The sequence below is a fragment of the Furipterus horrens genome, unplaced genomic scaffold (genome assembly GCF_987537825.1).
Source record: "Furipterus horrens unplaced genomic scaffold, mFurHor1.1.pri manual_scaffold_2, whole genome shotgun sequence".
Taxonomy (NCBI): domain Eukaryota; kingdom Metazoa; phylum Chordata; class Mammalia; order Chiroptera; family Furipteridae; genus Furipterus; species Furipterus horrens.
Window position 1 is genome coordinate 140104380 of NW_028327172.1, and position 15979 is coordinate 140120358.

At 39.3% G+C, this 15979-nt stretch overlaps 1 protein-coding gene across 1 annotated transcript in view; it reads right to left on the minus strand.

Moving 5' to 3' along the window:
* Positions 1–15979, minus strand: part of DHTKD1 (dehydrogenase E1 and transketolase domain containing 1) — a 47715-nt gene that overhangs the window by 12911 nt on the left and 18825 nt on the right. The window contains exons 6-10 of the mRNA XM_090266542.1: positions 11281–11452; positions 6189–6387; positions 4281–4593; positions 3234–3318; positions 2608–2747 (exon numbers count right to left, since the gene is read on the minus strand). Coding sequence (XP_090122668.1) covers positions 2608–2747; positions 3234–3318; positions 4281–4593; positions 6189–6387; positions 11281–11452 — 909 coding nt within the window. The remainder of the gene's footprint in view (positions 1–2607; positions 2748–3233; positions 3319–4280; positions 4594–6188; positions 6388–11280; positions 11453–15979) is intronic.

The following is a 15979-nucleotide window of genomic DNA, read 5'->3' on the forward strand; positions in this document are numbered from 1 at the left end:
GAGCTGGAGTCCCTAAGGCGGTTTGACGTTGTAGTCAACACCGGCAACTCCTGCGGCGCACCTGAAGCCAAGCTGTATTGACTCCGTCTTTCCCTTGGACCCTTCAGCTGCGAAGAGAGGGGGGGTCTGCTGCATGGGCAACAGCAGACCCTCCATATCACCCTGCCCAGGCTCTGTAGCTTCAGCTTCACTGGAGAGGACACTCCAGCGTCATCACAAGATGTCGATTCAACACAGGAGGAGACAGATACCGTGTCACTCCCGAGTTGGACTGCACAGCCATTCTCGGCGGTGCAGATAGACTCTTAAGAAGCTACACCATCGTCTCTTGAGACGGACGGCTGCCGACGATGACGACGACGAGTATATGCTGGCTTCTGCTCTTGCTACTCCACTAAAATAGCTCTACATAAAAATGGGATAGCCAAATTGGTACAGAAAAAAAAAAGCTCTACCTGAGGTCAACCCTTGACTTTACAATTGCAAACCAATGACCATGTTATTCTTCCTCTTATCTGACTCCTCCATCCTTGAGTTCAATGACACGGTGACTCTAGTCCTTCCTAGATGCTCTTTATGGAAATGCTTTTCCTGTAACAGCCACTTAAATGCTGTTTTTCCCAAGACTCTATCCTTTGGCCCTTTTCTCACTCTGCTCTCTCTCAGGGATATTTTCCCAGCCCTGTGGTTCAAACACTCATACAACCTGATTACTTCCAAATCTAGATCTCAAGACCAGATTCCTTCCTTAGCTCCTGATATAATAATCTAATCACCTGATAGAAACCCTATGTCATTCAGCTGCTCTAAGTCAAATGTCCAAAACTGAATCCACTATCTTTCCTTTCCAAACCTCTTCCCTCTTCTCTCTCTGTTTGGGTGAATGCTGTCATCATATACTAGTTGTCCAAGTCACGAAGCTAGCAGAAAACTGAGACTAGTCATTCTTATTTATTCAATACATCTACCATGAAGTCCTTTAGCTAGTATTTTCTGAATAGTTCTCAAGTCTGACCCCATCTTCCATCTGCACTGTTATTGCCCTAATTCAGGTTCCTGTGATTTCCTGCCTAGACGGATGAGAAGCCTGCGTAGAAATTGTCCTAAATTCTTATTCTTTTCAACCTAAGCTTCTAACGTGTTATCAGGAATGATCTTTCTATTGGTAATATGAAAATCAGATCGTCTATTCAGAATTCCAGCAGCGTTTCTCTTTTACATAATACTCAAAGTCTTTCTCAATGTGGGTAGTCCTATATGGCTTATCTCCTTGTTTTTACTTCTGTATCTACTTTGCAGTTTAATCTCGTCATATGAAGCTATTTGTAGTTCCCTGGGCATATTGGGTCCTCTCACTTCTCAGTTTTTTTATGTGCTATTGTGTCCACATCGAATGTTCTCCCTTCCCATGTTAGAATAGGCAACTCCTACTATCTTTCCAGTCCTAGTGAAATTTGGCTTCCTTGCCAAACCTTCCCTGATTTCCTCAAGTAGATAAGCTGCTCCTTCTCCTATGCATCTATTATACTTTGTACATTGATATACCTTATCACTGAAATCTACCAATGCTTTTATTTATTCCAAAAAGTATTTAAGATGACTTGTAATTATACATAATATAGAACATGACAGTGCAAAGTGAGTGCAGGGAAAAAAGAGAAATTAAGATTGAGAAACAGAACAGAGTTGAGGAAAAGACATAGCCTGACAACCTACTCACTTTTACCAAGGCTACTGTGGCCTCCCCACCTTCATAGATGCCATTATATATTTTTTTGAAAAGTGCATATGTCATTGTTTTATTTTCTGACTTTATGGAAGTCATTATTGATAAGAGAATGCTGGTCAGTTGCAGAATTCATGGTATACACAAAATAAAGACAAACCAAGATCAAGCAGGTGTTTCTCCCAGGGTCTTCATATAAAGTACATGTTATTAGATAATAAAAGAAATCTTTGTGACAGCTTCCTCTTAAAAGAGGCAAAGTAATTTTTTTAATAAATATTGATGTCAATGATCTCAAGATTATACTCTCAAACAAATGGATAGAGTAGAAAAAAAGAGGACATGCCACTAATTGAACCTTAAAGGATAACTTATTTTAATAAACATCCTGTGCCAGTTATATGTTAGTTGTTGGAGAGACCAAAATGAGACGACACAACCCCTGCTCTTGACTCTAATGGATATAACTCATTGACTGACACATGGAAATATATGGTAATAGATATATTCATCAAGCCTACTAAGCCTTAGGGAATAAAGTAACTTTATGAAATAGCTTTAAAAAAAATAGGAAAGAAATATCAGCTAATTATTCACATCTTTGGATTAATGAATCCAGCAATATACAGTCTATAATGTCAATTTTTGACTGACAAAATTAACACTTATTTGACATTTACATGATTGCAGAGAAGTTGCCAGAGTAAAAAACTCTAGTCTACTTGCTAGCATGTTACTTCCGTTCCAAATTTATAGGCCTATATCGTCTATCCATTCAGCATCCCTTTACTTCAAAAAGCATAGAATCCCTAGTTGCTCTAAGAATCCTGTAACTACAATCATCAGCATTGGGTTTTACAATAGATAAGGAAATATCCTACCTCTAGAAACCCCTTCTGATTAGGGTCCATATGGTTCAGAGGGATGTAGGTGTCAGCAGTCTTCTGGCAAACAACCATCGCATGCCTCTGACTAAATGTTCCACGGCCAACATCCTGGCCACTCAGACGAACATTAAAACCTTAAACAAGCAAGAGGGAAAAAAATCCCAGATTCCCATGAATAACCTAGTAATAATAAGACACGGTGATCCTGAATTTTTATATATCAGCTCATCCTGAGAGATTTCTTTAGCATAATAGGTAATCCTTATTAAAATATACCAGTCCCATATTCAAACTCTGTAGTCAAGGTGAGATTGTATAAGAATGGAGAGTCATCATTTGCCTTACAATTTTTAGAGGAAAATGATTTACTGATACATCCAACCCTGAGCCCTTTTTTTCTAGGTACAATAGCTCTAGTCTCTGATGAAGGTTGTCAGCATGACTTTTACTAAGATTAAATAATATTGTCAGATAAGAAAAGATGACATGTTTTAGAATCTCTCTAGTCAATGAAAACAATAAGAGGTAGTTGTCACTTCAAAATCTGCAGAGGTTACATGTAATAAATGTCATATTAAAGCATCCCCTACCAGTTGTGCAGCTAAACAGAAACTTCTTACCTTGAGCAAGTAATGAGCCCAAGGCAAGAGCCTCTGCCGTGGCCCAGTCTAACTTGGTTCCATCCTTCACCTTCTCCAGTCTAGACTGTAAAATTGAAGGAGAGGAAAAAAGAAACTTTTAAGAGTCTATATCCTTTCTCAGAGGTCAAAAAATGTAATGAAACAATGGGCAGTATCAAAAAAAATAATGTTAAACAAAACAGAAAGACTACATAAAAATCTGATAGTAATCATATGACATTTTATTTGTTTTTTTCTTTTTTTGTGTGGTTTTTTTTTCATATGACATTTTAAAACAGGCAAAACATGCGGTGCTCAGGTTAGTTGTTTACCCTGTGGATGACTGAGAAACGGCAGCAGGTAAGGATTCAGAAGCTGTATTTCTAACATTCTACTTCTTCTCCTGGTTGAGGAAAACATAGTTTGTTTTAATAGTCCTATACCTATAATTAAAACCCTGAAATGAAGTTAGTGTTTTAAAAATACTTCAGAGGGCAAAGTATTTTCATCCAAGTTTAAGAAAGCTGAAGGCCTTTAACTCCTTGTTCTCCTGTTTTTAGCACTGAAAGCCCTGAATCCCAGGAAATCCCTAAGTCCCAGGCAAACCAGGGGTGTTTGTCACATCTATATTTAACATGAGACAATATGTAAAACCTCCACATGATTAAGGTCTAAGTAGTTGAATCCAGGGTCTAAATAGTTGAATCTTATTATTTAAGCCATCCAAAAGAATGAGGGTGTTTTCTGGTAAGAAAAACCAAAACACGCATTCCGATATTGGCTGTATTTTTAATAATGTGCGTGTAGTACATGTACATTCAATGTATTAAACATATATGAAGGAAGGGAGGAAGGAAGGAAAAACAGTAGACAAAATCTAAGTTAACTGACTATCAATACCAAAACACTACTAGGATTGGTTCCTAGAACACAAGAACACACAATAAATATTTGTCAGATAAATTAGCCAACCAAATGACCAGACCAACATCAATCCCTTTGCTGAACAACAAACAAACAATAACCGGAGATTTCAGGACTTCCCACCTGAGCATACATCTTCAGAAGGTGACTGTGCATCTGGAGTTCCTCCGGCACCTCCACGGACTTGCCACCAATAAACCGCAGGAGGTCTAGGGGCACACCAGTGTTCCAGGTGGTAATACGAGCTTCGGGTTGAACCAGGCCCTGCCAGTGGGCCTGCAGGTGCGTGGCAGGGGGTCTATAGTGGGCCACGTTAGTTAAATGGTCATTTAACTTTGCATAGTAGGAGGCTTTGATTTCTGACACCTCCTCCTGGGTCATGAGTGCATTGGCAATAAGGTGCTCTGCATATGTGTCTGGAATGCTCTTTCGGGCTCTGTCCAAGAAAGAGGGGGAAAAAATCAATCTGATTTGTAAAAATCAAAGAGATAGATAAAGTCATTGTCAAAGGTATTGTGGAGGGTCATCACTGTAAAAAGACATGCAGGAAATGCTTTGGAACTAGAAAGAAGGGGTGGTTGTATGACACTGAATGTACTAAATGCCACTAAATTTTAAATGTTTCATTTTATGTCACATGACTTCCACTCCAATAGATTATTTTTTCAAAAAGACAGTGATGAGTAACAACTTCATCCAGGCAAGCAAGAGAAAACTAATTTATCCTTATGAACTCTGTCTACATCCAGATAGAAATAATTAGTCGTTTTTCTATGACTTGGTAAATTTAGTTCTTTACAGGACTGACCTACATAATCTACCCATTCAGCACCACTTTGTTTTAAAAAGTATTAAACCCAAATTGACAATATCTGTTTAGGTGTCTTCAAGAATCCTTTACCTATTCAGCTCCTGGATTTTATAACAACAGTAATAATAATGCCACTCTATATTTGTATAACACTTTAAAATGTAAGGTCTATTCAGATATAGATATTATCATATTTAATCCTGACCCAAGTGAAAGGTAGGCAGGATAGATTATTTGGGGGCACACCAAGTAATTCAGCTGCTAAACTCAGAGCTAAATAGATAACCCAGATTTCTTTTTCCAAGAACAGTCTGCTACCTATGACCAGAATGACTTGTAAAATGTCACCAAGCTTGTTTCCCCACTTTATGTCTATGAGGAAATAAAGAAGCAGGATCTATTTTACTTTTTAGTATCTAAAAAGGAAATTCCAGGGACATTTCTCTTTGTCACATTAACCCTCAGACTCAACACTGTCCAACAGAAATAGAATGCAAGCTAATGTGGAATTGTAAATTTCCTAGGGGTGGGGGGGAAGAGGTAAAAATAAACAGGTGGAATTAATTTTAATCACATTTATTTAACTCATTATATCCAAAATATTGTCACTTTAACATCTAATCAATACAAAAATTATTATTGAGATAGTTAACAACATTTTTCATATTAAGCCTTTGAAATGTGGTGTGTAGATTACATACTCACAGCACAACTCAGTCAGGACTTAACACACATTTCAAGCACTCAGTAGCCACTTACAGGTAGTGGCTTCTAAATGGATAGCGCAGCTCTGACATTCATTAAAATCCATCATGTAACCTCCTGCCAAGGCACAGAGTAGGTCCCCATCTATAGTTTGCAGAACTGGACCATGGAGGTTCTGTGTCTGACCCTGTCAGTGCCATACTAAAGTAACTTCAGGCAAGATTCTACCTAAGTCCTCCTATTCTGTCTTTCCACCTGCTAAGTGAAATTGTTAGGTTGTCCCTTTTGTCTGTTCATGGAGGAAACTTGTAGAGTTTGAAGAATATGGGGGGCTTTCTTGACACCCATAGGGTGACTATCCCAGTCTGCCCAGGACTGTCTCCGTTTCAGCATTAAAAGTTTCATATCCCAGACACACAGGGAAAGTTAGTCATTCTAATTGAGAGTGTCACTAAAAAGCATAATGAGAGCACTATGGGGAAGAAGGCATATTAAATAAAGGTGTGTAATTGTACCTGATGATTTTGTACATGACCGGGTTGGTGAAGAAGGGCTCATCCAGCTCATTGTGGCCCCACTGCCTGTAGCATAACAAATCAACAATCACATCCTTCCGGAATCGGCGCTGGTATTCAAAAGCCAGTCGTGTGGCACGGACCACTTCCTCTGGGCTATCTCCATTGACGTGGATGATGGCACAGCCCACAGGCTTCCCTGAGGCGAGGAGACCAAGATGAAGGGGGCCAGTTTACCTAGATGACATTAGCTCAGTGCTGAGTCCTGTTGCCTGAGTGGAGAGGCAGCGAATATCCTCAAAGATAGTTTGGGTTGGTCATTAAGAACCCAAACCTTGGTCCTGGCAGGGTAGGTCAGTTAGTTGGAGTGTCATCCCAATACACCAAGGTTGCAGGTTCAATCCCCAGTCAGGGAGCATGCAAAAATCAACAAATGGAAAAAACTACATACTCTTCTGATCAAGATGGTGGCATATGTAAACACAGCTCACCTCCTTGCAAAACCAAATCAAAATTACAACTAAAATATAGAACAACCGTCACTCAGAACCATCAAAAATCGAGTTGAATGGAAGTGTGAACTATGGAATTAAAGAAACCACATCCATCCAGACTGGTAGGAGGGGTGGAGACGCGGAACGGGCCTGTCTCACATCCACGTGTGGTGGATAAAAATTTGGGAGGGATACCTCAGGAGTCAGGAGTTCCAGCCCCACACAAGGCCTCCCAGCCCAGGATTCCAGTGACAGGAAGATAACTTCCCACAACTTCTGGCTGCAAAAACTAGTAGGGATTGAGTCAGTGGAAGAAATTGCTTGCATCCCAAGAAGTTCCACTTAAAGAACCCAAACACGAACTCAGCCTCACTCCCTCTAAGCTATAGCACTTAAGTAGCAGCTTGAAAGGCACCAGTGGCATACAGCGGGGAACTGAAGTATCTGGCATCAGGCAAGAGCTGGGGGACAGCTTTCTCCCAGACAGAAAGGCGAGCAGAGGCCTTTTCTGAACCCTCTGCCCACAGAACCACAGAGTTAGCAGGTGGGTGCCATATCTGAGACTCCATCAACCTGGCTAACACTGTTTGCTCTGCCTCAGAAATCCCCAGACTCTGCCCCACCCAACTTATGAGCCCACCCAAACAGCTTTTCCATATGAATGGCTGGTCTTGGTTCATGCTTCACAACTTCCTAAATCCTCTCAAACAAGCAACAGCTGGCCTCAGTGAGCCCCCAGATCCCATACCTTTTGCTAAGAGGCCCCCGGCCCAGCACTGGCAGCCACCAGCCTAAATCCACAGCTTGTCTTTGCCTGGGAATCTCCAAGCCCAGCCCAAGTAGCAGCCATCTCATATTGCTTTATATCTCAGGCAGGGGGGCGGGCCCTGGGCAAAACAGGTAGGAACTGACCTTGGCCTGGACCACCCGGGAAACCCCAGAACCTGCACAACCAGTGGACAGCTACAGACCACCCTACCCCACACAGCTGATCCTCCACAGAGGGCAGAGGTTGGTGGCCAAGTGGTCACAGCCAGTCCTTGCAGCTGACTCACCTAGGTAAATCCCTCCCATTGACCTGCCATCAGCAACCAAGGCTCAACTACAAGAGGAGGGCATACTCAGCCTACACAAAAGGCACGTCTCAAGTACCCAGGTTGAGTGACAGGGTAGGCTGTGTTACTGGACCCTACAGGACACCTACTACATTAGGCCACTCTACCAAGACACAGAGTCATAGCAGCTCTACCTATTACATATAAACATGCACAGGGAGGCTGCCACAATGAGACAGAGAAACATGGCCCAAATTAAAAAAATAAAATAAAATAAAAAACAGATCAAGACTCCAGAAAAGGAACTAAATGAAATGGAGATAAGCAATCTATCAGATGCAGAGTTCAAAACACTGGTTATAAGGATAATCAAGGAACTCAGTGAGGACCTCAGCAGTATAAAAAAGATCCAGTCAGAGGCAAAGGGTACACTAATTGAAATAAAGAACAATTTACAGGGAAACAACAGTAGAATGGATGAAGCTGAGAATCAAATCAATGAATTGGAATGTAAGGAAGAAACAAAAACAGCCAATCAGAACTACAAGAAAAAAGAATCCAAAAAAATGAAGATAGTTTTAGTAGACTCTGGGACAACTTCTAGAGGTCCAACACTTGCATCATAGGGGTACCAGAAAGAGAAGAGAAAGAGCAAAAAATTGGAAGTCTATTTGAAAAATTAATGATTTTTTTCAAAATCATTTGGTGAAGGAAATAGACATGCAAGTCTAGGATGCACAGAGAGTCCCAAACAAGATGGATGCAAAATGGCCAACTCAAAGAAACATCATAATTAAAATGCCAAAGGTTAAAGATAAAGAGAGAATCTTAAAAACAGCAAGAGAAAAACAATTAGTTACCTATAGGGAAGTTCCCACAAGGTTGTCAGCTGATTTCTCAAAAGAAACTTTGCAGGCTAGAAGGGACTGAAAAGAAGAATTCAAAGTCATGAAAAGCAGGGACCTACAGCCAAGAATGTTCTACCCAGCAAAGATATCATTTATAATTGAAGAGCCAATAAAGAGCTTCCCAGACATGAAAAAACTAAAGCAGTTCATCATCACTAAACCATTATTATATGAAATGTTAAAAGGACTTATTTAAGAAAAAGAAGACCAAAACTATGAACAATAAAATAGCAATAAATACATATCTATAAAAAATTGAATCTAAAAAAATACTAAGCAAACAAGAAGAACACAGACAGAATCATGGATAAGGAGAGTGTTTTGATGGTTGCCAGATGGGAGGGGGTGTGGGGGAATGGGTAAAGAGGTGAGGGAATTAAGAAGTACAAATAGGTAGTTACAGAATAGCCATGGGGATTTAAAATACAGTAAAGGAAATAAAGTACCAAAGAACGTATGCATGACCCATGGACATGAACAATGGTGTGGGGATTGCCTAAGGGAGTGGTGGGTGCTGGTTGGAGGGGTGGAAAAAGGGGAAAAATTGGGACAATTACAATAGCATAGTCAATAAAATATAACTTAAAAATAGAATCAACTAATGAATACATAGGTGGATAAAGCATCAGGTCAATGACTCTCTCTCTCTCTCTCTCTCTCTCTCTCTCTCTCTCTCTCTCTCTCTCATTCTCTTTGTCCCCGCCCTTTTGTTTCTCTCTCTAAAATCAACAAATAAAATATTTTTTAAATTATACTTAAAAAAAACAATTTGGGAGTCCAACTAACACGAACAAATTCAAGTCAGAGCTCTGTGACTTATTGTGTGACCTTCATAGAGTTATGAATCTCAGTCTCCCTATCTATAATGCTGGGATAAGTCCTACCTCTTAGTGTTGTTGTAAAGATTAATGAGTAAATGTATATAAAGTGCTTAATAGTGCATGGTACATATTTATTTTGTTATTGTTACTATTACTATTATGTTTCCTCCTAAGATAAAAGGGTCATGAGAGGATACATGCTAGAAAAAACATGGATTTTCTCCAAGGAGAAGTTCAAGAATGAGTCTTCAGTATCTATAACTAATCACAAAAATTTCACATAGCCCTGAAAGGCATCCAGGCCAGGCTCTGGGTCTAAAACAGTATAGTTCCTACCATCTGATAGTTCTTATAACTTTGTGAAATAGGAAGTGGGTAATAAAAGCCCATTTCTCTTAATACTGCCAATTTCCACAGGCTAAAACAAGTAAACCTTGCTTCTTCACATCTGATATCTCACCAGACTACTTGGCCAAATTTAATAAATTTGACATGTTAAAATTTATAAATTCAAGGTATACAGTGTATTCTTTGATAATTTACATATTGTGTATGATTTCCATTGAAGCAATATTTATCACATTATACCACTATAGTACAGTATTTTTGACTATATTCATTGTACTGTACATTAGATCTCTATGGCTTATCTACTATTCATTAAAAGATTGTACCCTTAAACACCATCAATCTTGTTCCCCCTACCCTCAATTCCCTGGTAACCACCATTTCACCCACTATTTATATTTTTATAGCTTTGACTTTTTTTTTAAGGATTCCACATATAAGTGATATCATACAATACATGTCTTTTTCTGCCTGACCTATCTTGCTTAGCATAATGTGCTAGAAGTCCATCCATGTTGTCATAAGTGGATGGCAGGATATCTTCCTTTTTCATGACTGAATAATATTCTATGTGTATATATACAATATTTATAAAATCCATTCATCCAATGATGGGCATTTTGGTTGCTTCCATATCTTGGCCATTGTGAGTATGCTGCCATAAATATGGGAGTACAGATATCTTGTCAAAATCCTGTTTTCATTTCCTTTGCATATATATGCAGAAGTGGAATTGCTAGATACTATAGTAGATCTATTTTTAATTTTTTGAAGAATCTCCATATTGCTTTCCATAGTGGTTAGACTAGTTTATATTTCTACCAATAGTCTCTAAGGGTCCCTTTTACCACATCATCACCAGCACCAGTTGTCTCTTGTCTGTTTGATGATAGCCATTCCAATATGTGTGAGGTGATATCTCATTGTGGCTCTGATTTGCATTTCCCTGATAATTAGCAGTGGTGAGCACCTTTTCATATGCCTGTTGTCCATTAGTATGTCTTCTTTAGAAAAACGTCTATTCAGTTCTTCCGCCCATTTTTTTAATTGGATTGTTTTTGTAATTAAGTTGCTTTAGTTCTTTGTATATTTTGGATATTAAACACTTATCAAATTTAACATCTTTCTGAGATTTGAGTTCTCCAAGTTCGAACATCCTAAAGACAATCACTTTAGTGTTAACTAATTTTGTTGATCTCTGGTTTCCACCAGATCATTAAAATGGATACTTAAGCAATTTGAAATTGCACCAAGTTCCACTCTAGTTTTGTTTCCTTGGATTTAAAGATTACATTCAGAGTTTTAAAGGACTATTAACTTCAGAACACTAAAGGTGACTACTGACTGTATTTGATCCAAAATTTAAAATGAGATAACCAGTAAGGCTCACTGTTCAAAGTGCACTAGAAGTTTCTCTAGAAATCCCTTGTCTGACCCAGTAACACCAACAATCCTGTGTAACATACCAATATCACTACAGTATAAGGAAGACCTTCCTCTTTCTGCCGGAGTGGTGTAACCCAGCTGGTTATTGACAATCAGATGGATACTTCCACCAATTCTGAAGTGTGGGAGATTAGATAGCGTAAATGTTTCAGGAACAATCCCTTGACCACAGAAAGATGCATCACCGTGAACCTAAATTATAGGGAAGAAAAAAAGAAAAGGAACATAAGCAATGGAGAAATTTAGGTTTTCACACTGGAATAAATAGCTTTCAAATAACAGGAATAAAAATAACCAATCTCTCATTGTTCCTCTGCCGTCCTAAAAATCTGCTGGTTGTAGGATTTTTGAGAATGGTTATGCTGACCTAAAGCAGCTTTCAAAGATGCTAAATCAGTTCTTTTCCTCTTGCAGCCACTACCAGTTGACCTGCTCCTTCCACCCCATATCATCACCTATCGTCGTCGGCAGCCATCCGTCTCGAGAGACGATGGTGTAGCTTCTTAAGAGTCTATCTGCACCGCCGAGAATGGTTGTGCAGTCCGACTCGGGAGTGACACGGTATCTGTCTCCTCCTGTGTTGAATCGACATCTTGCGATGACGCTGGAGTGTCCTCTCCAGTGAAGCTGAAGCTACAGAGCCTGGGCAGGGTGATATGGAGGGTCTGCTGTTGCCCATGCAGCAGACCCCCCCCCCTCTCTTCGCAGCTGAAGGGTCCAAGGGAAAGACGGAGTCAATACAGCTTGGCTTCAGGTGCGCCGCAGGAGTTGCCGGTGTTGACTACAACGTCAAACCGCCTTAGGGACTCCGGCTCCGGATTTTCTGTCGGGGTTGACTCCCTTAGCCTTTCCCCTGAAGAGGTATGCCGCAAGGCAGCGGAGGTTTTTTGGAATCAGAGTTTTCCTTCTCTGATGTGCCCTGACTGGAAGATCGAACCAGCGACACTTAGCTCGCAGGCCGACACTCAATCCACTGAGCCAAACCAGCCAGGGTGTCATCACCTATACACATCACTTTTAGTATACTCATCAAGTGCAGTACATGCAGCAGCACCAGCGGAGGAAGGGCTATTGGAGGTGCAGAAGGAAAATCAGCCCTAGTAAAACTTTCATGGAAATAGCTGTGAGGTACAAGGAACAGCAGCAGTTCATGGCTTTGAACTCTCCCTCTTGCCCACTCAACCCCCTACACCCTCCAAAAAGAGATTATGAGTGTGCTGGGGACCACTGTGAATGTAAAGGAGAGTGATATGACAGCCAAGACAGGAGGTGTGTGTGCTGCGGGTTGGGGTGGGGGTGCACAGGATAGACCACACATTAGAAACAGAAGGCTTTGAGGAAAAAAACAAAATGTTATCATGAGAGACTATCTAAAATGTGCTACTCTTCCAGAACATTTGAAGTCTGCTAGATCATAGTATCACAAAACCTGGTGGATGAAAGGTGGCAGAGAAGGAATTTCTTTTTAAGAAAAGCTAAAAGCAAATAGTGAGGAAATTGTATATTTTAGAAGGTCTTAAAATTTGAGAATATAAGCCATACAGAGTTTGTGTTAAAAAGACAATTTTAAACAGTCAATATGCTGAACTTCTATTCTTTAGAACAAAATGATCTCATATGTCCTAACTTAAGGCAATCTTTGTGACTCTAATAATAACAGAATTAAAATACCTAAATATGAATTAAGAAAAAATACTCAGAAGTTCATTTTTATTGACATTGTTAATGTCCTGTAGGGAGTTGTTTTTATATAAATAGAATATTTGGGGTAATAAAGAAAGCACTCCTTTGCCCAAGTGAAATTTCCAGTCCACACCTTCCCATTGCTAGGCTCTGTAGGGATAAAGGACAGTTTGGAATATTTATACCTAGTAATAGCTTACCCTTACATTATCTCCACATTACTATACATTATCTCTATTAATCCACTCAACAGCCAGGTTAGTAAGGGGTACAAGGTAAGGAAGTCACTATTATCCTTTTCACAGATGAGAAAATGAAGCTGCAGAAAGAATATATTTCACATGGCTTGCACTAGATGCTAGATATTCTGTGATTGTGATACCGCTGTTTTTTTCTGCTTATTTACTCACCCCTTGAAGCCTTTCTCCTGGATTAAGAAATTTATTATGTACATGTTCTCATTTATCTTCAGAATACGAAGAGGAATGTAATATACTCTTATTTTACCTATGATATTCAGAGAACACAAGTAACAGAACCAAGCATGCCAACCTACAAGGCAGCAAAGGCAGGATTTGAACTCAGGACTTCTTAGTTCCAGAGTCCTTGTCTTTTCTACACTGTCAAGTCCAACTGGGAGCCACATGGTGGCCCACACAGGGGGAAAGGGTTCCTCACCCTTAGGCCCCCTTGCTGAGGGATTTCTTGTAGGGCAAGGATGTATTTAAGAAGAGGGCAATATAGCAAAGAAGAGAGATGCATGCCTTTTATGCTCTTTTACAGAAATGTTACAGTAGAGGCATTGATGAGAATATAACATATGTTCCTAACTTGCATCACTTTATCCTGGTCTTTGGATCTTCAGCATTAAAGCACATCTCTATCATTTGGTAATTTTATTTTCCCTCTTAAATAAAGAAACCAGTCCATTATTTTCTATCAAGCGTGGTAGGATTAAAGGTTCATGATCACTAACAAATGTTGAGTGAGGTGGAAACTGCTCAGCCAACCATGACTGGGGGGAGGAGTGGGCAGAAACATGAGAATCCACTTTCACCAGGTCCAGGACTAAGATAATCAGAAGACAGGCAGAAAAAATAACATCAGGAACCTCATTCACCATGATTTTATTACCTCCAAATTTAGAGTTCCCATAAGAAATTAGAATCACGTACTTGAGCAAGGGAAGACATACATAGACAGAGAAGGAAAAAATATTTTGGGGCACAAAGTACACAAAAGTGGGCAGTTTCTCATCACTTTAAAGAAAATGCCATCCTTTCTCTTATGTCAGAAATCAGCCTTAAGATCTGCTTAATGTAGTGGGAAAATGTAAATGACAAATGTTTTAGAGTATCATGAGTTAAGACAAAGGTAAAGAGAATATCTGGCTAATGACCTGAAGATTTCTTTTTTGAAACACTATATCATAATAAAATCCAGTCTGCCTACCCCCAAGAATTTTCCACAAGTTTCTGTCTCATGAAAAAGTATACATAGCCAATATTATACTGCCTTATAGATTTATAGATTTCTGTTGTGTTTGAAGATTCCATTACCAATATCCAGGATTAATTAGTTAAAAGTTCATATTTATACAGAAATCTAAGGCATTTCTGTACACCAACAATAAAATAGCAGAGACAGAGACAAAAAAGAAAATACCATTTACTATAGCAACAAGAAAAATAAAGTACCTAGGAGTAAACTTAACCAAAGAGATAAAAGACCTGTACTCTGAAAATTACATAACATTGAAGAAAGAAATTAAGGAAGAAACAAATAAATGGAAGCAAATACCATGTTCTTGGATGGGAAGAATCAACATCATCAAAATGACCATACTACCCAAAGCAATTTACAGATTCAATGCAATCCCTATTAAAATACCAATGACATATTTCACAGACCTAGAACAAATACTCCATAAATTCATATGGAACCAAAAAAGACCTCGAATAGCAAAAGCAATCTTGAGACAGAAGAACACAGCAGGAGGAATCACAACACCAGATATCAAACAATACTACAAAGCCACTGTGATCAAAACAGTCTGGTACTGGCATAAGAACAGACATATAGATCAGTGGAACAGAATAGAGAGTCCAGAAATAAACCCAGGCCTCTATGGTCAACTAATATTTGATAAAGGAGGAAGGAACATAAGATGGAGTGAGAAGAGCCTCTTTAACAAATGGTGCTGGGAGAACTGGATAGGGACCTGCAAAAAAATGAAACTAGACCACCAACTTACACCACACACGAGAATAAACTCAAGATGGATTAAAGACTTAAATGTAAGCCGTGACACCATAAAAGTCCTAGAGGAAAACATAGGCAAGAAAATATCAGATATCTCACGTAACAATCTCTTCATGGATACATCTCCTAAAGCAAGAGAAATAAAGGAAAAAATAAACAAATGGGATTACATCAAACTAAAGAGTTTCTGCTCAGCAAAAGAAAACATCAGCAAGATGAAAAGGAAACCAACCATATGGGAAAACATATTTGCCAATGACATCACAGACAGGGGACTGATTTCCAAAATATATAAAGAGTTGATATGACTCAACATCAAGAAAACAAACAACCCAATTAAAAAATGGGCAAAGGACCTGAACAAACACTTCTCCGAAGAGGACATACAGAAGGTCCATAGACACATGAAAAAATGCTCAACATCATTAGCCATCAGGGAGATGCAAATAAAAACCACAATGAGATACCATTTTACACCAGTCAGAATGGCCATCATCAACAAATCAACAAGCAACAAGTGCTGGCGAGGATGTGGAGAAACGGGAACCCTACTGCACTGTTTGTGGGAATGCAGACTGGCGCAACCACTATGGAGAACAGTATGGAATTACCTCAAAAGATTAAAAATGGAACTGCCTTTTGAACCAATGACTCCACTACTAGGATTATACCCGAAGAATCTTGAAACACCAATTCAAAAGAACTTATGCACCCCTATGTTCATTGCAGCACTGTTTACAATAGCTAAGTGCTGGAAACAACCTAAGTGCCCAT